An 18,647-nucleotide genomic window follows, 5' to 3' on the forward strand; every position below is an offset into this window, starting at 1 on the left:
TTTTTTCCCCCTTTTCAGATCAAAAGAACACAGTCTCATCTGAAAGTTTTACAACACCTGAATGCAAGATTTAATCCATAGTTTAAAAATGGTCAATGTTTAAAAAAAAAAAAAAGTACCCATTGATGGTGAAATGTAGTATGAAGCACACACAGGCAATACCCACAAAGGAAGGCCTACAAAGACTTTCACCTACAGCAATACCTGAGAAACCAACACCTTCGGAATTTGGAATGTTTGCATCATTAAACTTGTTTTGAAGATTTAAATACAGGTGTGCGTATATCTTACCTCACGATATAATTTCTATAAGCTAATGACTTTATATAAACAAATAACGATTACTGGTATATCAATGACTATCATATATCAGTGTCCAGTGTGAATTCAGCTGTAACAGTGTTAATGCAACTCTTAATAGATAACATTTGGTCCCACACTGGAATGTTGGGCCAAATGTTATCTGTTAAGAATTGAGTTAACACTGGAACTTATACTGTGTACAAATAATTTCTCTGAGAGTATTTCTGGGTGCTCTTTTAAAATAATCTCTGCACAACAACTGGCTAATTTGCCATTTCGCAGCCAAGTTTTTTTCTCCATGACAGGGACAATCGTTGGCTCAAATGCAGCACCTCCTCATCTTCCTCGCCCTCCTCCAAAAGCCTTCGTTCACAATGACGGACAGGAAGAGCAAGATGGCCGCCCCCACAGCGATCCGTGCTAGATTCTCCACTGTGCAGGAAACAGGGGGAAATAAAAACCCACAGAGGTGAGATTCAGAGTTAACGGACTTGCTAAGACTTGCATCCTGTTATGCTGTCCCCACCACCAGCCACTGTTAACGGCAACCTGCCAGCCAGTTAGCCGAGATTGGGGAGGAGGGTGGTGCTACAGATAGTGTTTGTGGACCCATTTGGTAACCCCCCCCCCCCCAACCAACCGAAACCATCCCTAAATGGTTTCATTCGACAAGAATCATTGCATGTGCGCCATAGCTACAGTCATCGCTTTTCTGTTTGTCTGTTTGTCTATTAGCATGGTATGTGGTAGCCATGGAGATGAGGGTGTGTCAGTCGATTGGCCCGATCAGAACTGCATTACATTGCCAGCAGACATTCTTCAAGACTTCAGCTTGGTCACAAAGGACAGTCGCAACAATCGAACACACAATGTTTGTGCTCTCATTCATGCAGACGTGCAAGCCGGCTTTCGCATGAGGCATCAGCGTCATCCTGAGCAACTTATCAGAAACAGAATCAGAATCGGGTTTATTGGCCAAACATGCTTTCTTCACATGTAAGGAAATTGACTCCGGTTCACAGTAACTCACACTGTACTTACATTCACAATGTCAACAACAAACAATAACAAACAACAACAAGAGTAGGTTTTACCTACAGTGAGCAGTAGTGAAAGTGTGTTGCGCTTATACAAGAATAATTGTAATAAATATGTAATAAATTATTGCACTATGAACATGGCTGTGGGTATGTACAACTATTCTTTGATAGACAGGTTAGCTGGGTTAATTGTTCATGTATAAAACTTTATACAACTTTATACATTTTTACATTTATACAGCAGGATAAGTACCTTGCTCAAAAGTACAACAGCTTTGCACTACCCAGGTATTGAACCTGCAACCTTTAAGTCACAAGCCCTGTTCCCTATCCAATACACTACACTGCCACCTTTGGACATATGCAATTTGTTCTATTATTTGCAGAGGTGGAAAGTCCAGGGGTCAGAAGGTAAAAGTACTCCCTTGTGTTTCTTCCACCCATGGACTCAGCCAGCTGATTTCATTTAGTTCTACCTCCTGGCAGAAGAATTGTCCTAATGATCAAATCCAGGTGATTGGGGAGGAAGTTTACTTTCGAAACCTGGATTTTACACCTGTGATGATTTGTTGACAACTTTTAGTTCAGTCATTTGGTTTTGCTGTTTTTGAAATTGTTACTACGATATTTTGTTTCATTAGATTATCTTTGATTACATTATATTTCATAATCTATCATTATCTACAGACCTGGGTCAAATACGTTTTTGTTTGTAGTGTGCCGTTTTTAGCAAGGCTGTGTTGTGACAGAAAATCACTTACTTTTGCGTGTGGGCTGCATTAGCTGCATGGATTGGCTTCGACTGCTTATCCTTAAGCTCATAATACCATGGTGCACTGTGGAGTACTGACTGAGTCTATTGCAAACAAGATAGCGTGACTTACTTCCACACGCTATGCTCACCACGAGTGCTTGAAGGGTGGTGGAGGAAGTGGTCTTGGGTGAGGCACATTTCATTAATAGCCTGAAAAAAGGAGTGGAACTCACCAATGTTGTTTGCTCTAAATCCTTCGCTGATCTCTGTGTAAGACGGTTGGCCTGTTCGGTTTCCTCTGCATTTATATTCACTACTGTAAGAGTCGTTTCCAGCGGAGAGTATGAGTCTGTCCCCGCTGGGGTCCAGTGGAAGATGTCGTCCGTCTCTGTACCACGTGTAGTTCCACTCAACAGAGCTCCCCTCAACCTGACACCTCAGAGTCAGACTGTCTGACCTGAAGATCTCTGTCCATGCAGTCTCCAGGGTCAGCACAGCCTGAGGACGAGCTGAAATGCCACAATGATTAGAAAATAGGTGATTAGAGCATCGTGCACAACTATAAATTATAATACATCAAAACGCCATGCCCAAAACATGATTGAAAAAATCACTTATTGGTGCATGTATGTTTGCACTTCGATGTCGCTGTTTGCCAGGTGCATTGTAATGTTTAAACAGGCAAGGGCCTTCCCCAAAGTGTAGGGGAAGCACAGAATAGTCTAGAATGTGATTGTATTCTGTAGAATTAAAATTAGCCTTCACTAGAACTAAGGGGCCTAGCCCAAACAATTAAAAACATCCCCAGACCAAAGAGTGTCCAGATACTTTTGGTCATATACCGTATAGAACATTTCAGAATTATCTGCATTATCAACAAGCAACTACCATCATACAAAAAGGCATGAAAGTGTTCACACAGCAAATGTTTATGCATGTGTGCTTGTATGCAAGTACAATGAAAACACAACATAATAAACAGGCCTGCACAAAGAACAAGCCACAACATTACAACATTAACCAATAAATGGAAATGCTACATTTTAATTATTACATTTGTATCGTTATGTAATAAATGACATCTTACCATAAACTTTGAGTGCAACTGTATTGCTGCTGCCAGTGTACAGTACTCTTTCCTTATGCTGTCCTTGACATGTGTATGTTCCTGAGTCTGACTGAACAGCAGACAGGATCTCATACGTGTCCTCAGCTGTGCCCACAGGAAGTTCTTGTCCATCTCTGTACCATTTATGCATCCACACGGGAGAGCGGTCCTGAATGTCACAGTGCAGAGCCGCTCTCTCTCTGTTAACGATGTTTGTCCATCCAGCCTGTAGAGTCAGAACCACGGGTGGGAGTGCTGGAAAGACCAGGACACAAAGTGCAAGATGAAGATGGAGTCACAGAAATGCCTGCCTCTCATGCATTGCTTATGCTCTTCAGTCAATTTATTTTTACACAAAAGGGAAAAAAAAGAATCATTTGCAAATGCAAGCTTTCTTGATTGATTTTGTTAACACCTGTCTACACAGTGTTACAGAGTTAACAAAAGAGGAGTCATTTGCAAGTACTGAAAATTATTATTCTTATACATGAACATAAATTCAAGTGAAAGTTATTTCCACTGCACAACAACATTACTCACCATCTACAGTCAGAGTCACATCTTTGCTCATTTCAGTGTAATCATATATTCCTAGTATTTCTCCTCTGCAGGAGTATCTTCCACTGTGTGACTGATCAAGAGCTGGGATTGTGTACTCATTTCCTCTGGAGAGCGAACTGTTGATAGGGGCTCCATCTCTGATCCACAGATAACTCCACTCAGTCTGACGGTTATGAATCTCACATTTGAGAGTCACTTTCTCAGTGGGGTAGAACTTTGTCCATGTAGGGTTCAGGGTTAGCACAGCAGGCGGTGGAGCTGCCAGGATAGGACAAAGTAGGCGTTCAGGAATCTTCCTGGTACATGTATTAATAAATCAGTGAACATTTCTTAGGCGATATAAATTTTCATTTTCCAGTGTAAAATTTTAATTGTGCAAAGTGCCCTGGTTAATAGAATCCACTAAGTGTTCAAATATAAACAATTAGTTATAATGAAGCTCCATCTGTCTCTGTCCCAGTTTTGCAGTCACAAGAGTGTAATAAGGCATGCTAAAAACAGTGAAGTAACAAGAAGAACTACATGTGCATATTCCAGATTATTAAGAAAAATATGGACTACAAAGCAATTTATTTTTGCCCTTAACTTACAAATGCATTGCTACAAATGCTGGCTTTTCACAATCAAAAATTGGTTAGTAAACTCTGATCATTTCGGAAAGTGTAAAAGTGTGTTAAAAAAAATAAAATGAAAGCCTTCATTCAATTGTTAGTCAAAATTAAGTTTGAATGAAGACTGAATCTAGGGCAGTGTGTGCCTTCAACTGCAATGTGCACAGTTAGAATGTGGTTACACTTTAGGAGCATCCATGTGAATAGGCAGCCCAATGGAGAGAACCTGACGAACTGACTTCCTTTTCAATCACTAATACATGTTCTTTCTGTTCTACTGTATACACACTACTCTTGCTCTACAGTTTTTTATTTTCACATCATTGAATTTAAGAGGTTCTGTTGCTCATCGAAAAAACAGAAATATGATATTCTAAATATACAACTCTTTGAAGTGAAGTATCATTCTGCAAGTAAAATGCTAATATCTTGTCTTACATGTCACTGTCAGAGTATGTGGAGAGCTGATTATCTCGCGATTTTCATCCTTTGCTGCACACCAATACTGAGCACTGTCAGACTCAGTCACATGACTCAGGGTGTAATTAGAGAACCCTTCTCCAGTATAGGAGGACAATTCAGTCTCTTCCGTTTCACTTAGCTTCTTCCAGGTATATTCCCATTGGGTGAATGGATCTGAATCCTCAACCTTACAGGTAAGACGCACAGTCTTCCCTGACATCACATTTGACCTTTGCGGATCAGCAGTCAGGACAACCTGAGCACTGGTCTCTAGAGAAGAAATATTATCCTAGTGAAAACAAAGGATGTGAAATGGCTTCCAAAAACAAGCATTCAGCATTACCACCAAACAAAAATATTCACAGACAGCCAATGTTTACGTATTGATTAGCAATTTCACAAAATTTACTTGCAGCCTTAATTGCTGGTATTGACAGACAAAGCATGAATTCATGTTAGAGCAGTAAATTTAGTTTCAAATTAGAATGGCACGTGTTATTTTAATAAAACAAAGCAAACTTGCTCATATTTGAGGGACATGAAGATACAGCAGATGCTGAGTTTGCAGTGTCAGCACAATGTACAATTAATAAGCTAGAACCTTCTGTTTTGTTCAATATTCCCTTTGATTCCCATAAAATGCACTTTATGGATAAAGCAGTATGAATAAGATGCACGTGAATAATAAAAATACTTGCCTGCCTCTTGTACAAAGAACATCAGGAAAACTAGTCCAACTGGAGGAAAAAGATGAAAATGAGGGTTATTCACCAATAAAGCAAATCAGCAACACAAATGTAGTGCACAGAAACAAAAACAAGAGAGAAGCAAAAGAAATTCCCAAAGACTCCTTGATGTATAGAAGGGAACAGAGGGTAATATTTATAAGTAGGAGTGAGAGGCAGTGTTCAGCGTAGTTATTTCAATGGTAAACCCTGAAAAGCAGTTTGTATGCACGGGGACCCTATAAACCTACACTTAGGGAGATAGCATACCATCCACTCCAGTTTGTCATGTTATTTTAGTAGTGCTTCACAAACATTTAACAGGTTATGTTCAAAAAATGAGAAAGAAATGCACTTTCTGGCTAAATTATATTAATTCCACAGAACAGGACGATGTTCTTATTCACACAATGATACATGGTGACTCATTCACACCTAGAATGCATCATTCACAATGTTATTCTGATTCTGAGTGTAATTCCTTCTTGTTTTAATTCACCAATAAGAAAGACAGAATGAAAAACTCACATGCTGCTGTGGTGAACTCATACATGCTGAGCTCTCTCCCCTGCTCTTTCTCAAAGAGGTACAGCCCTGCATCGCTGGCTGGTTTTGTTGGCGGATGAGTCTCATTCTTTTAATAGAGCCGTGGTCAGAAACTTGTTAAAGCTACTTCTCAGGAACCAGGTTAAAAATAAAAATAAATAAATAAACACTTAAAAAGTACTCAGACACAAACCTGCACATTCACTCATGTATAGTGTATACCTTTCTGGAATTAGTATATTTATTTATGCATTTATTTGTTTGCTTGTTTTCAATTATTTATTATATTATGCTTATGATCGTAGCCTACAGCAATGTGACTACACAATGAGAGGAGAAAGTAATGAATATAATGATCTACACACGAGATGAGCGTGCAGTTAGAGGCAGGAAATGAGATACAAGGGAGAAACAGAGCAGTGTAACACTTTCTGCATCACACCTTTTTTTAATCACAAGTCTGTAAATGACATGCCCAGAATAAAATGGCTACTGTCTTGAGCCCTTTTGACTACAGGCATAATCCTGGCTCTGCTGAAAGGTAACCCTTGGGAGCTTGTTTTCAAAGAGTCAGAATTGCTCTTAAAAAATAATAAATCAGAAAGTAATAGAAGGTCAAACACAGTGGAAGTTTTTTCTCTCACCTAAAAGATTATTTTTTATTTTATTTTAATTTTTTTGTGGAATGGATACAAATGCCAGGTGGGTTTAAAAATACAATGAAGCACCCACACCCACACCATTGGGCAAATCCTGGTTCAAAATTGAATACCACAAAAAATTTGCATTCTGCATTGTTTTATTCCTAAGCTATGTCTAGCCAGCTTTCCAAAAAGGCCATTTGGAGACTCAAAAAGGACACTTGGTTACCAAATGATATTATGGGTGTTTATAGATGTAAAATACATTGTATACTATGTGCTAGTTGAAGACGTTTGCGGAAATTCTCACTTTTCCTGCGCCTGCCACTCTCCACCACCCTCCCCTTGCTACCTCTGGCAGCAGCAGGTCTGGAAGACTGTAGAAAATGTCTACATCAGCTATCTACTTTACTAATCCATTAACCAAAGTCCATTGATCAAAGTTTTTTCTTTTCTTTCCCCAAATATCCCACCCCCATCAACATGTCAAACACGTACCACAATTTTACACCGCATGTATCATTCAAAATCAAGCCTACTCCTTATGTATAAGAGTACCGAATATTATATTGAAGGCATTTAGAAGACGCTCGTATCCCGAGCGACTTACAACATTTTACATAGCATTTACATTGCATCCATTCATACAGCTGGATATACAGCTACTGAAGCAAATTATGCCGCCCATATAATAATACATATATTGTGAGAATGTATTTAGATGCTCACCGATATAAATTTGAATCAAGTCCTTCACTGAACAAGTCCTCTGCACGTTTTTTGGATGAAAAATTTCTGTGGATTTTGTTCAGTGGATCCATCTCGTGAAAAAGACACCGACTTTACCGTGATCTTGTCGTCCGTGGATTTCCAAAACGCACTGAAGGTGAGGAACCCCCAAGCCTTTTTTTGGCGTCCCACATGTTAGAAGATAAGGGACCGTTTTCACTAAATCATTGCCACCGTAAAATGGGTTATAGAGATAGAACCGTGAGTTTTAACACTTTCAAACGGTATGTCGTGTTACCAGGCTGCTTTAATTTAACCATAATGCAACTGAACGAATGCAACTGAACCCACTCCACGGGGTGAAGGCAAAGGCTTTTTATGTACACATTTATCAGGCCCGTACGACTGGCTGTACCAGAGCGCTTGGAATTATTGCGTTCTCTCTGCAGATAGCATAGTTTAGTGCCATAACGCACAAAACTTTGCTAAGTCCATTGTCACTGAATAGTTCCGTATGCCGTTTATGGTCGCCGGTCGGGGCTCAGCTCTCGATCACACCACACCCACCCACTTCCCGTTTCACACCAGCAAACACCGCCCCCCTGCTGACGTTACAGCGCTCTGGATATCGCAGTAACGCCTCAGCACGGCTGCGTGCACACGCAGACAGACACCCAGCCGCACCAGACGAGAGTGAAGCAAGCCGCGCCTGCCGGCTATCTTCAAAAAGGCAGCTCGCCTCGCAACCGAGAGGCAATCCACGGTAACGAGACACATTGCCTTTTCACCAGTTTTTAGCCAAGACCCACTCGCTCTCGGACAAGGCTGCTGCTCAAGACTGTCCCGGTGTTCTGTCGATTTGGCCTACCTTGTCGAAATGTTCCACCAGTAAATTTATAGTCATGTCTATGACCATATCGGGAAAATACTTCAGCGAGTAAACTGCGCTACTTTAGTAACTCGATAGGGAAAACGAAATATCAGAAGACAGTAGACGCGCTGCGGGAAGACAGAATCTGCAGCTGATTTCCCTGTGAAACCGCGGGAGCATCGCTTTTGTTAAACGTATTTTTTCTTTGCCTTTTACTTTCGTTTTGACAGCAACGCGTGGAGTGTCACGTGTGCGGGACGTGAGCTGTGCCGTGGTTTTCTCTAGTAAAGCTAGAACTGGTGACTTTTTTGGGTTCTGTCTGGCTAACATTAAACTGCAGCATGAACCACAGAGGCTTCAATTTCACCTCACTGAAGTGAATTTTTCACTTATTGAAAGAAAAAACGGGGCCAATCCATAGCATCTGAGTACAATAAAATATGTTTGTTGTCTTTCATATCTGAAATAGTGACCCCTGCTTTGCTCAAGTTCATTTTTGGCTATTATAATTTTTCCTTTTAAGTGAATTAAAAAGCTTTCAACAGGTAATATGATCTTCCCAGTATATTTTCACATTAATAAAACAATGTTTTGATATACAATATGTAGTTCCTGAATCTTAAGTTGAATTATAAATGTATATTTTCTGTAGCCAAGTCTATCAACATCGATACAATACAAGCATGTATAAGTTTGTCAATTCGATTAAATAAGTCCAATCAAGTTTAAAATAGCAGTATTTTCTGTTCTAGACTAGTGGCGCCACCTAATGTTTTCTGAAGGAAATACAACTGAGTGATGCATTTTGAATAGTATTGCGTGCTTCTACACAAACATATTATACTTGGCAATCATCAGTATTCCGAATGTTCCTATTAAAATGCAGAGTAATTTACACCATTAAAAAAAACATTACTTAAGCATGTTAAAAACCTTTTACATGTTTGGGCAAGCAAAACATCAGCAAGCTTTCTGTTACTTGTGGGTTAAAATTTTAATTAAATTTCTGCTGTCATTATGAAAGAATATAACACATATGGCAAAAATGAAAGCAAAAAATTATTAGGATGAAATCAAACTGAACATTTGAAGAATAAAGGCTAACATATCAAGGCTTGAATGCCTTATAATTTAAGTAAGTGGTAAAAAAAAAAAAAAAAGCTCATGAAATGAAATGAAGCACATGTATGCAGTCTAAAGGTAAGCCATGTAGTCAGAGATCAATGTTCTGGATACACATACAGTACCATCATCTCAGAAACCATGGGATGACCTTTTCCTACATTGCATAAAATCCTCACTCTTTGCTTTGAGATCACAGCCATCTGCACTGGTCCTATGCGAGATGTTTTTCTCTTCACTGGCCAGCTAAAACAAACGAGAAATGGTCACAACTACAGATTCACAGAAGCAGTGTCACGAACAGAAATATGGCCAAAACAAATCATCAAAATACAGCCAGGCAGAGTTAACAGTGCATCGCAGTACCTTCGATTGTTCTGAGATCTTCTGGATCCTCTTTTGTTGGGGGTACTATGAAAGCAAACACGAGATATGAGAATGTATTATCTTCATTCAGTCTCCAGGGCTAGCACAGGCAGAATGATTACGAAATGGTTAAATTCTGAAATTATTGTATGATAATTCATATAAATCTGTGTGCAAAAAACATGATTCAAAATATTATTTACTTGTATGTTTTTATGTATTTACTATTTAAAGATCTAATATTTGTGTGTGTTAATAATGGAAAAATAATTCATTTCATTTTATTTGTAGCAGAAGTGAACTTGGAAATCAACAATAGTACAAATAACATTGAAGAATTTTGCTTTATCTTGTACTAGACAGATTTTTTTTTAAACAAAAGAAAACAAAAAAAAAAACACTTAATTTTATTTATTTTGTTACTAGTCACGTAGAGCTTCAGAGAGCCACTGTATACTTGCCTCATCTTATACTAGACAGAGGGGAAAAAAAATAAGAGTTGTAATTTATTTATGAAATTACCACAAAATGTCATCATAGTCTCCAGGGTAGGCACAGCCTGAGGACGAGCTGAAACACCAGAATGATTATAAAATGTTTTTTAGATGAATGAATCTACAATTAATGAAAATTCATCAAAATCCCTGCTTCTGTGCATGTTTTTTTGTGGTTGTTTCCATTTCTCCCATTTTTCTCCCCAATTTATTTGTTATACCAATTCCCCGTGTGGACCAGCCACAGTCTTGGTCAATGTGCTATCCTCTGTCGGTCTGGGGAGGCCACAGGCCTCCTCCGATACATGTGGAGTCGCCAGGTGCTTCTTTTCACCTGACAGTGAGTTTCACTGGGAGAGCGTAACGTGCACAGGGGTTCACGCTATCTCCCCCAGATCCCCTCCCTGCTGGACAGACACCCCAACCAACCATATAGCATTTACATTGCATCGATTTATACAGCTCGATATGTACTGAAGCAATGCATGTTAGTACATTGCTGAAGGGTACAAAGGCACTGTTCTACCTTAGAATTATGACATCCATATAATAAGACATATATTGTGAGAATATATTTAGTGAATAATAGGCTAATATATACACTCCTGGGCAAAAAAATGGGCCACGCCCAAAATGGCAAAATATTAAGCTTTTAATGGTCTTAACAACAAATCATTGGTCAGAAAATTAGCAAGAATTAAACAAATGCACTCCTGAGACCTCCTGTGCCACCATTTGCTCATTTACTTTTGCTGCAGTGAACTGTTTGAGGAAAAGCTAGAAACAGGGAATTTCACTTATGCAGTACCTGAACTTGAACCTGCTAAGGCTCAGGTTAGCAATACTTGCTCTAGTGTTATGGCCATGTCCTTCCCCCACCTTCATAGAATAATTAGTAAAATACTTTGGAGCCCTACCATATATGATCTTATAGACCATATTGAGCTGCAGCAGACCTGATCTTGCTTCAACTGACAGCCAATGTAACTGCTGAAACTGAGTCCTGCCCACATGACTCCTGTAATCCAGGCCCAACACCACCCTTATCAAATTATTTTGAGACACCTGAAGTTTCTGTTTTAATGCTCTAGACAAGCCCCCAAGCCAAGAGCAGATAGCATAGTTCAAGTGACACTGGACAAGACTAGATGCCAACACCTTAAGACAATGCTTATGCAGTAGACAAATTAATATAATGTCAAATAAAAGAGTCATGTTTTGTATTTGGTTGCATATCATTTGCATGCCATGACTTCCTGATGTCTGTGACCTATCAACATCGTCAGAGTCTTGATTTCTTATTTTCAGGTTGTCCTACAAGCAACACAAAAGCTCTATGCATTTGAATGGTTTTGGGGGGGGGGGGGGGGCAAGATTCAGCTGTAAATTATGCTGATACAGTATGGAACACATTTGTTGGCTAAATGGCTTTAAGTCATCAGGAGTCCAAGGTATCAAATGAGCCTCAAACCACTGTGCTGCTGCCGGATATGCAGTAGATACTACAAGCATTGTTTCTCCTGATTAATTTTCCTGTTGAACTCAATGGAAAAAACATTCATGAGTGCTGATAACTGTACTTACATCCCTCTCCATTGTATGAGGCCCCTGCAGGGAGTTATGCGAGGTATGGACCACCTGTATATCCTTCAAAATACCAGGACAATACACCATTTGCTGGCAAATGATGCAATATGGTATTATGTATGAAGTATACAATAAGCTTTAAAATAGCTTTCGATGGAGCTTAAACAGGTATTGACAAGAGTGCCTACATCATCTTGGTCCAGGCTTTGGCCAGAGTCTAAGACTTCTTCTGCATCCTAAAAGAGACCAAAATAACATTTATTGGAGATTTGATCATCTGGATGTTTACACCTACAATATATTGCTAAAATGGTGCCTGTCACAGATTTGTAAGGTGGTAAAAAAAATATTCTTACATGACACCCATCTTGCTGTTCTCTGACCTGCTCTGCCAGACTCTGTCAGAATCATCAGCATACAAGAAGAGGGTGCTTGATTAGGCAGATTTCATATCATTAATATACAACAGAAATAGTAGTGGACCCAGAACACTTCCCTGTGGCACCCCACAGGTAAAGGGCATAGCCTCTGATAATTGGCCACCGACCTCCACCCTCTGATCCCTTTCAGACAGGTAAGAAGTCAACTGCTGTTAAATCCACCCCAAAAGCTTTTAGCTTGGATAAAAGTAGCCTATGATCAACAGTGTCAAAGGCCTTTTGTAGGTCAAGTAGGACCATTCCCCAAAGTTTGCCTTCATCTATCTCAATTTTTATTAAACCAGTAAGATACAAAAGACAAGTGTCTGTGGAGCAAGATTTCCTAAAACCGGACTGAAGATTGTAAAGAAGATTATGCTTATTGATATAATCATATATTTGCTCATGAACAGCCTTCTCAAGTACCAATTAAAATTGATACAGGCCTGTAGTTGCAAGGATCTGTACAACTCCCCTTCTTATAGAGAATGCGCTATATAAATGCAGTCCATTTACCAGTCCATTTCTGCTGAAAAGCTGCAGATTGTCTTCATTAGCCTGCAAAATACATTCAGCAATCTAAATCTGACTAAATATATGCTGTTTACCAAAGAAATATTGATAGTGACTTGAAAATGAACAAGTTAAATGATTTTCATATTGAGAGAGTAAATCAACACAAATATCTTGGAATTTGGATTGATAATAAATTTACTCTTAAGGCACTCTTGAAAAAAGAGGGCTTATTTATTTAAAATGTAACTTTTATTTTACCATGTAAAAGTGATTGAGAACAAAGTCAAGAAGGTATGTGTCAAAAATGTTTTTTCATACAATACATATAAAGGTGCTTTAAAACTAGCATTAGCAAGGATAATATATAGGATGAAACAAAGGACACAGAAAAAAAATGTGTTACGTCAGAATTTTAGACAAGCAGCAGTTAAAAAGAGGTGGGGAGCTAACAGGTGCAACGATGAGTAAATGTGTTCTGTAAAATTCTCCTGGTGATTCCAAATACTAAATAAAAGTATGCAATATCCCACCTTGGTTTTTTCCCACTTTTCAGATCAAAAGAACACAGTCTCATCTGAAAGTTTTACAACACCTGAATGCAAGATTTAATCCATTAGTTTAAAAAATGGTCAATGTTTAAAAAAAAAAACAAAGTACCCATTGATGGTGAAATGTAGTATGAAGCACACACAGGCAATACCCACAAAGGAAGGCCTACAATGACTTTCACCAACAGCAATACCTGAGAAACCAACACCTTCGGAATTTGGAATGTTTGCATCATTAAACTTGTTTTGAAGATTTAAATACAGTGTGTGTGTATATCTTACCTCGCGATATAATTTCTATAAGCTAATGACTTTATATAAACAAATAACGATTACTGGTATATCAATGACTATCATATATCAGTGTCCAGTGTGAATTCAGCTGTAACAGTGTTAATGCAACTCTTAACAGATAACATTTGGTCCCACACTGGAATGTTGGGCCAAATGTTATCTGTTAAGAATTTAGTTAACACTGGAACTTATAGTGTGTACAAATAATTTATCTGAGAGTATTTCTGGGTGCTCTTTTAAAATAATCTCTGCACAACAACTGGCTAATGTGCAGTTTCGCAGCGAAGCTTTTTTCTCCATGACAGGGACAATCGTTGGCTCAAATGCAGCACCTCCTCATCTTCCTCGCCCTCCTCCAAAAGCCTTCGTTCACAATGACGGACAGGAAGAGCAAGATGGCCGCCCCCACAGCGATCCGTGCTAAATTCTCCACTATGCAGGAAACAGGGGGGAATAAAATAAAAAACCCACAGAGGTGAGATTCAGAGTTAACGGACTTGCTAAGACTTGCATCCTGTTATGCTGTCCCCACCACCAGCCACTGTTAACGGCAACCTGCCAGCCAGTTAGCCGAGATTGGGGGAGGAGGGTGGTGCTCCAGATAGTGTTCACGGACCCTATCTGTAACCCCCCCCCCCCCCCAACCAACCAAAAAAAACCGTCCCTAAATGGTTTCATTTGACAAGAATCATTGCATGTGCGCCATAGCTACAGTCATCGCTTTTCTGTTGCTTGTTCTTCCCCTGGTGTCTGTTTGTCTATTAGCATGGTATGTGGTAGCCATGGAGACAAGGGTGTGTCAGTCGATTGGCCCGATCAGAACTACATTACCAGCAGACATTCTTCAAGACTTCAACTTGGTCACAAAGGACAGTCGCAACAATTGAACACACAATGTTTGTGCTCTCATTCATGCAGACGTGCAAGGCGGCTTTCGCATGAGGCATCAGCGTCATCCTGAGCATCTTATCAGAAACAGAATCGGGTTTATTGGCCAAACATGCTTTCTTCACATGTAAGGAATTTGACTCCGGTTCACAGTAACTCACACTGTACTTACATTCACAATGTCAACAACAAACAACAATAACAAACAACAACAGTGAGCAGTAGTGAAAGTGTGTTGTGCTTTTAAAAAGAATAAATATGTAATAAATATAAGTGTATGAATAAATTATTGCACTATGAACATGGCTGTGGGTATGTACAACTATTTTTTGATAGACAGGTTAGCTGGGTTAATTGTTCATGTATAAAACTTTATACAACTTTATACATTTTTACATTTATACAGCAGGATAAGTACCTTGCTCAAAAGTACAACAGCTTTGCACTACCCAGGTATTGAACCTGCAATCTTTAAGTCACAAGCCCTGTTCCCTATCCAATACACTACACTGCCACCTTTGGACATATGCAATTTGTTCTATTATTTGCAGAGGTGGAAAGTCCAGGGGTCAGAAGATAAAAGTACTCCCTTGTGTTTCTTCCACCCATGGACTCAGCCAGCTGATTTCATTTAGTTCTACCTCCTGGCAGAAGAATTGTCCTAATGATCAAATCCAGGTGATTAGGGAGGAAGTATACTTTCGAAACCTGGATTTTACACCTGTGATGATTTGTTGACAACATGACAACAGTCATTTGGTTTTGCTGTTTTTGAAATTGTTACTACGATATTTTGTTTCATTAGATTATCTTTGATTACATTATATTTCATAATCTATCATTATCTACAGACCTGGGTCAAATACGTTTTTGTTTGTAGTGTGCCGTTTTTAGCAAGGCTGTGTTGTGACAGAAAATCACTTACTTTTGCGTGTGGGCTGCATTAGCTGCATGGATTGGCTTCGACTGCTTATCCTTAAGCTCAAAATACCATGGTGCACTGTGGAGTACTGACTGAGTCTATTGCAAACAAGATAGCGTGACTTCCTTTCACACGCTGTGCTCACCACGAGCGCTTGAAGGGTGGTGGAGGAAGTGGTCTTGGGTGAGGCACATTTCATTAATAGCCTGACAAAAGGAGTGGAACTCACCAATGCTGTTTTCTCTGAATCCTTCGCTGATCTCTGTGTAAGACGGTTGGCCTGTTCGGTTTCCTATGCATTTATATTCACTGCTGAAAGAGTCGTTTCCAGCGGAGAGTGTGAGTCTGTCCCCGCTGGGGTCCAGTGGAAGATGCCGTCCGTCTCTGTACCACGTGTAGTTCCACTCAGCAGAGCTCCCCTCAACCTGACACCTCAGAGTCAGACTGTCTGACCTGAAGATCTCTGTCCATGCAGTCTCCAGAGTCAGCACAGCCTGAGGACGAGCTGAAACGCCACAATGATTAGGAAATGGTTGATTAGAGCATCGTGCACAACTATAAATTAAAATACATCAAAACGCCATGCCCAAAACATGATTTAAAATATCACTTATTTGGTGCATGTATGTTTGCACTTCGATGTCGCAGATTGCCAGGTGGCATTGTCATGTTTAAACAGGCAAGGGCCTTCCCCAAAAATGGTGGAGAAGCACAGAATAGTCTAGAATGTGATTGTATTCTGTAGAATTAAAATTAGCCTTCACTAGAACTAAGGGGCCTAGCCCAAGCAATGAAAAACATCCCCAGACCAAAGAGTGTCCAGATACTTTTGGTCATATACCGTATAGAACATTTCGGAATTATTTGCTTTATCATATACTAGACTGAGAAATAAAACAGTAAAATGTATTTCTTATGTTACCAGTTATGCTGAGCGGGAGACCATATAATAAACCATATAATAAAGTTGTTTGTTATGTAACAGATGATTGCTCACCCAGCAATCACCCAGACCATACAATACAATGAAATACAATACAATAAGCTCTTATATAGCGCTCTTCATGCATACATCCCAGGGTGCTTTACAAAAAATAAATAAATAAATAAATAAATAACCAACCTAAAAAGTCAAAACTAAGAGGAATAGGCACATGAGAATCATGGTACGTATAAATTAACATAAATATAGGTCTGTGTAGTTTTCACAGCACAGCAACATTACTCACCATCTACAGTCAGGGTCACATCTTTGCTCATTTCAGTGTAAACATCTCTTCCTGGTATTTCTCCTCTGCAGGAGTATCTTCCACTGTGTGACTGATCTAGAGCTGGGATTGTGTACTCATTTCCTCTGGAGAGCGTACTGTTGATAGCGTCTCCATCTCTGTACCACAGATAACTCCACTCAGTCTGATTGGTCTGAATCTCACATTTGAGAGTCACTTTCTCAGTGGGGTAGAACTTCCTCCATGCAGGGTTCAGGGTTAGCACAGCAGGCGGGAGAGCTGCCAGTACAGGACACAATCAAAACCAGCACTGGGACAAAGAATTTCACCTCCTCAGAATTTTTTTCTCTTTATTTCAGCAGGCATTCAGGAATCTTCCTGGTACATGTATTAATAAATCAGTGAAAATTTTTTAGGCAATATAAATTTTCATTTTCCATTGTAAAATATTAATTGTGCAAAGTGCCCTGGTCAATAGAATCCACTAAGTGTCAAAATATAAACACAATTAGTTATAATGAAGCTCCAACTGTCTCTGTGCCAATTTTACAGTCACAAGAGCGTAATAAGGCATGCTAAAAACAGTGAAGTAACAAGAAGAACTCCATGTGCATATTCCAGATTATTAAGAAAGATATGGACTACAAAGCCATTTATTTTTGCCCTTAACTTACAAATGCATTGCTGCAAATGCTGGCTTTTAGTCACAATCAAAAATTGGTAAGTAAACTTTGATAATTTCGAACAGTGTAAAAGTGTGTTAAAAAAAAGGAAAACCTTCATTTAATTTTTAGTCAAAATTAAGTTTGAGTGAAGACTGGGCGACATAGCTCAGGAGGTAAGAGCGGTTGTCTGGCAGTCGGAGGGTTGCCAGTTCGATCCCCCGCCCTGGGCATGTCAAAGTGTCCCTGAGCAAGACACCTAACCCCTAATTGCTCTGGCGAATGCGAGGCATCAATTGTAAAGCGCTTCGGATAAAAGCGCTATATAAATGCAGTCCATTTACCATTTACCAAGACTGAATCTAGGACAGTGTGTGCCTTCAATATTCCTTTTATTTCCCATAAAATGCATTTTATGGATAAAGCAGTATGAATAAGATGCACGTGAATAATAAAAATACTTGCCTGCCTCTTGTACAAAGAACATCAGGACAACCAGTCCAACTGGAGGGAAAAAATGAAAATGAGGGTTTTTTTTTACAATAAAGCAAATCAGCAGTACAAATGTAGTGCACAGAAACAAAAACAAGAGAGAAACAAAAGAAATGGCCAAAGCCTCCTTGTGTTCTTGATGTATAGAAGGGAACAGAGGGTAATATTTTTAAGTAGGAGTGAGAGGCAGTGTTCAGCGCTGTTATTTTGACGGTAAAGCCTGGAACGCACTTTGAAAGCACGGGGACCCTATAAACCTACACTTAGGGAGATAGCATACCATCCACTCCAGTTTGCCATGTTATTTTATTAGTACTTCATACAAGTAACAGGCTGTGTTCAAAAAATGAGAAAGAAATGTACTTTCTGGCTAAATTATATTAATTCCACACAACAGGATGATGTTCTTATTCACACAGTGATACATGGTGACTCGTTCACACCTAGAATGCATCATTCACAATGTTATTCTGAATCTGAGTGTAATTCATTTTTGTTTTAATTCACTAATAAGAAAGACTAAATGAAAAACTCACCTGTTTTTGTGGTGAAGTCATACATGTTGAGCTTTCTCTCCCCTGCTGTCTCTCAAAGAGGTACAGCCCTGCAGCGCTGGATGGTTTTGTTGGCAGATGTGTTTCATTCTTTTAATAGAGCCGTGGTCAGAAACTTGTTAAAGCTACTTCTCAGGAACCAGGTTAAAAATAAACAATACAAAAAAAAAAAAAAAACACTTCAAAAGTACTCACAGACACAA

At 39.3% G+C, this 18,647-nt stretch overlaps 2 protein-coding genes across 3 annotated transcripts; both read right to left on the reverse strand.

The window, feature by feature from the left end:
* Positions 1 to 111: 111 nt before the first annotated feature.
* LOC135247189 (low affinity immunoglobulin gamma Fc region receptor III-A-like) lies at positions 112 to 8,559 on the reverse strand. 2 transcript variants are annotated; one of them, XM_064320498.1, is made up of 7 exons: positions 7,481 to 8,559; positions 6,093 to 6,198; positions 4,816 to 5,576; positions 3,746 to 4,024; positions 3,185 to 3,460; positions 2,331 to 2,606; positions 112 to 735 (listed from the first exon to the last, which is right to left on the reverse strand). In XM_064320498.1, the coding sequence occupies exons 3-7, from the start codon at positions 5,057 to 5,059 to the stop codon at positions 623 to 625; spliced, it is 1,188 nt and encodes a 395-aa protein (XP_064176568.1). In that variant the 5' UTR covers positions 5,060 to 5,576; positions 6,093 to 6,198; positions 7,481 to 8,559; the 3' UTR covers positions 112 to 622. The 2 variants fall into 2 exon arrangements, with proteins under 2 accessions (XP_064176568.1, XP_064176567.1); XM_064320497.1 differs by having other exon boundaries at positions 6,093 to 6,236.
* A 3,312-nt stretch (positions 8,560 to 11,871) lies between these two features.
* On the reverse strand, positions 11,872 to 17,473 carry LOC135247190 (putative high affinity immunoglobulin gamma Fc receptor IB). The gene is made up of 5 exons (XM_064320500.1): positions 16,737 to 17,473; positions 15,737 to 16,012; positions 14,030 to 14,129; positions 12,277 to 12,318; positions 11,872 to 12,156 (listed from the first exon to the last, which is right to left on the reverse strand). Exons 1-5 carry the CDS (start codon positions 16,765 to 16,767, stop codon positions 12,138 to 12,140), a joined length of 468 nt encoding a protein of 155 aa, XP_064176570.1. The 5' UTR covers positions 16,768 to 17,473; the 3' UTR covers positions 11,872 to 12,137.
* Positions 17,474 to 18,647: the final 1,174 nt, after the last annotated feature.

This window comes from Anguilla rostrata, unplaced genomic scaffold (assembly GCF_018555375.3).
Source record: "Anguilla rostrata isolate EN2019 unplaced genomic scaffold, ASM1855537v3 scaf1131, whole genome shotgun sequence".
Lineage (NCBI taxonomy): Eukaryota > Metazoa > Chordata > Actinopteri > Anguilliformes > Anguillidae > Anguilla > Anguilla rostrata.

Bases quoted from the DNA above. Each gene is read 5' to 3' on its own strand.
- LOC135247189 (XM_064320498.1), bottom strand. From the start codon at position 5,059: ATGTCAGGGAAGACTGTGCGTCTTACCTGTAAGGTTGAGGATTCAGAT. The intron at 2,607-3,184 runs GTAAGATGTCAT...GTGGCATTTCAG, and splicing joins AGTTGCACTCAAAGTTTATG to CTCGTCCTCAGGCTGTGCTG. The intron at 736-2,330 runs GTGAGTTCCACT...TTTCCTGCACAG, and splicing joins ATTTAGAGCAAACAACATTG to TGGAGAATCTAGCACGGATC.
- LOC135247190 (XM_064320500.1), bottom strand. From the start codon at position 16,767: ATGAGCAAAGATGTGACCCTGACTGTAGATG. The intron at 14,130-15,736 runs GTGAGTTCCACT...TTTCCTGCATAG, and splicing joins ATTCAGAGAAAACAGCATTG to TGGAGAATTTAGCACGGATC. The intron at 12,319-14,029 runs GTGCTGCATTTG...TGATTCTGACAG, and splicing joins AGGGCGAGGAAGATGAGGAG to AGTCTGGCAGAGCAGGTCAG.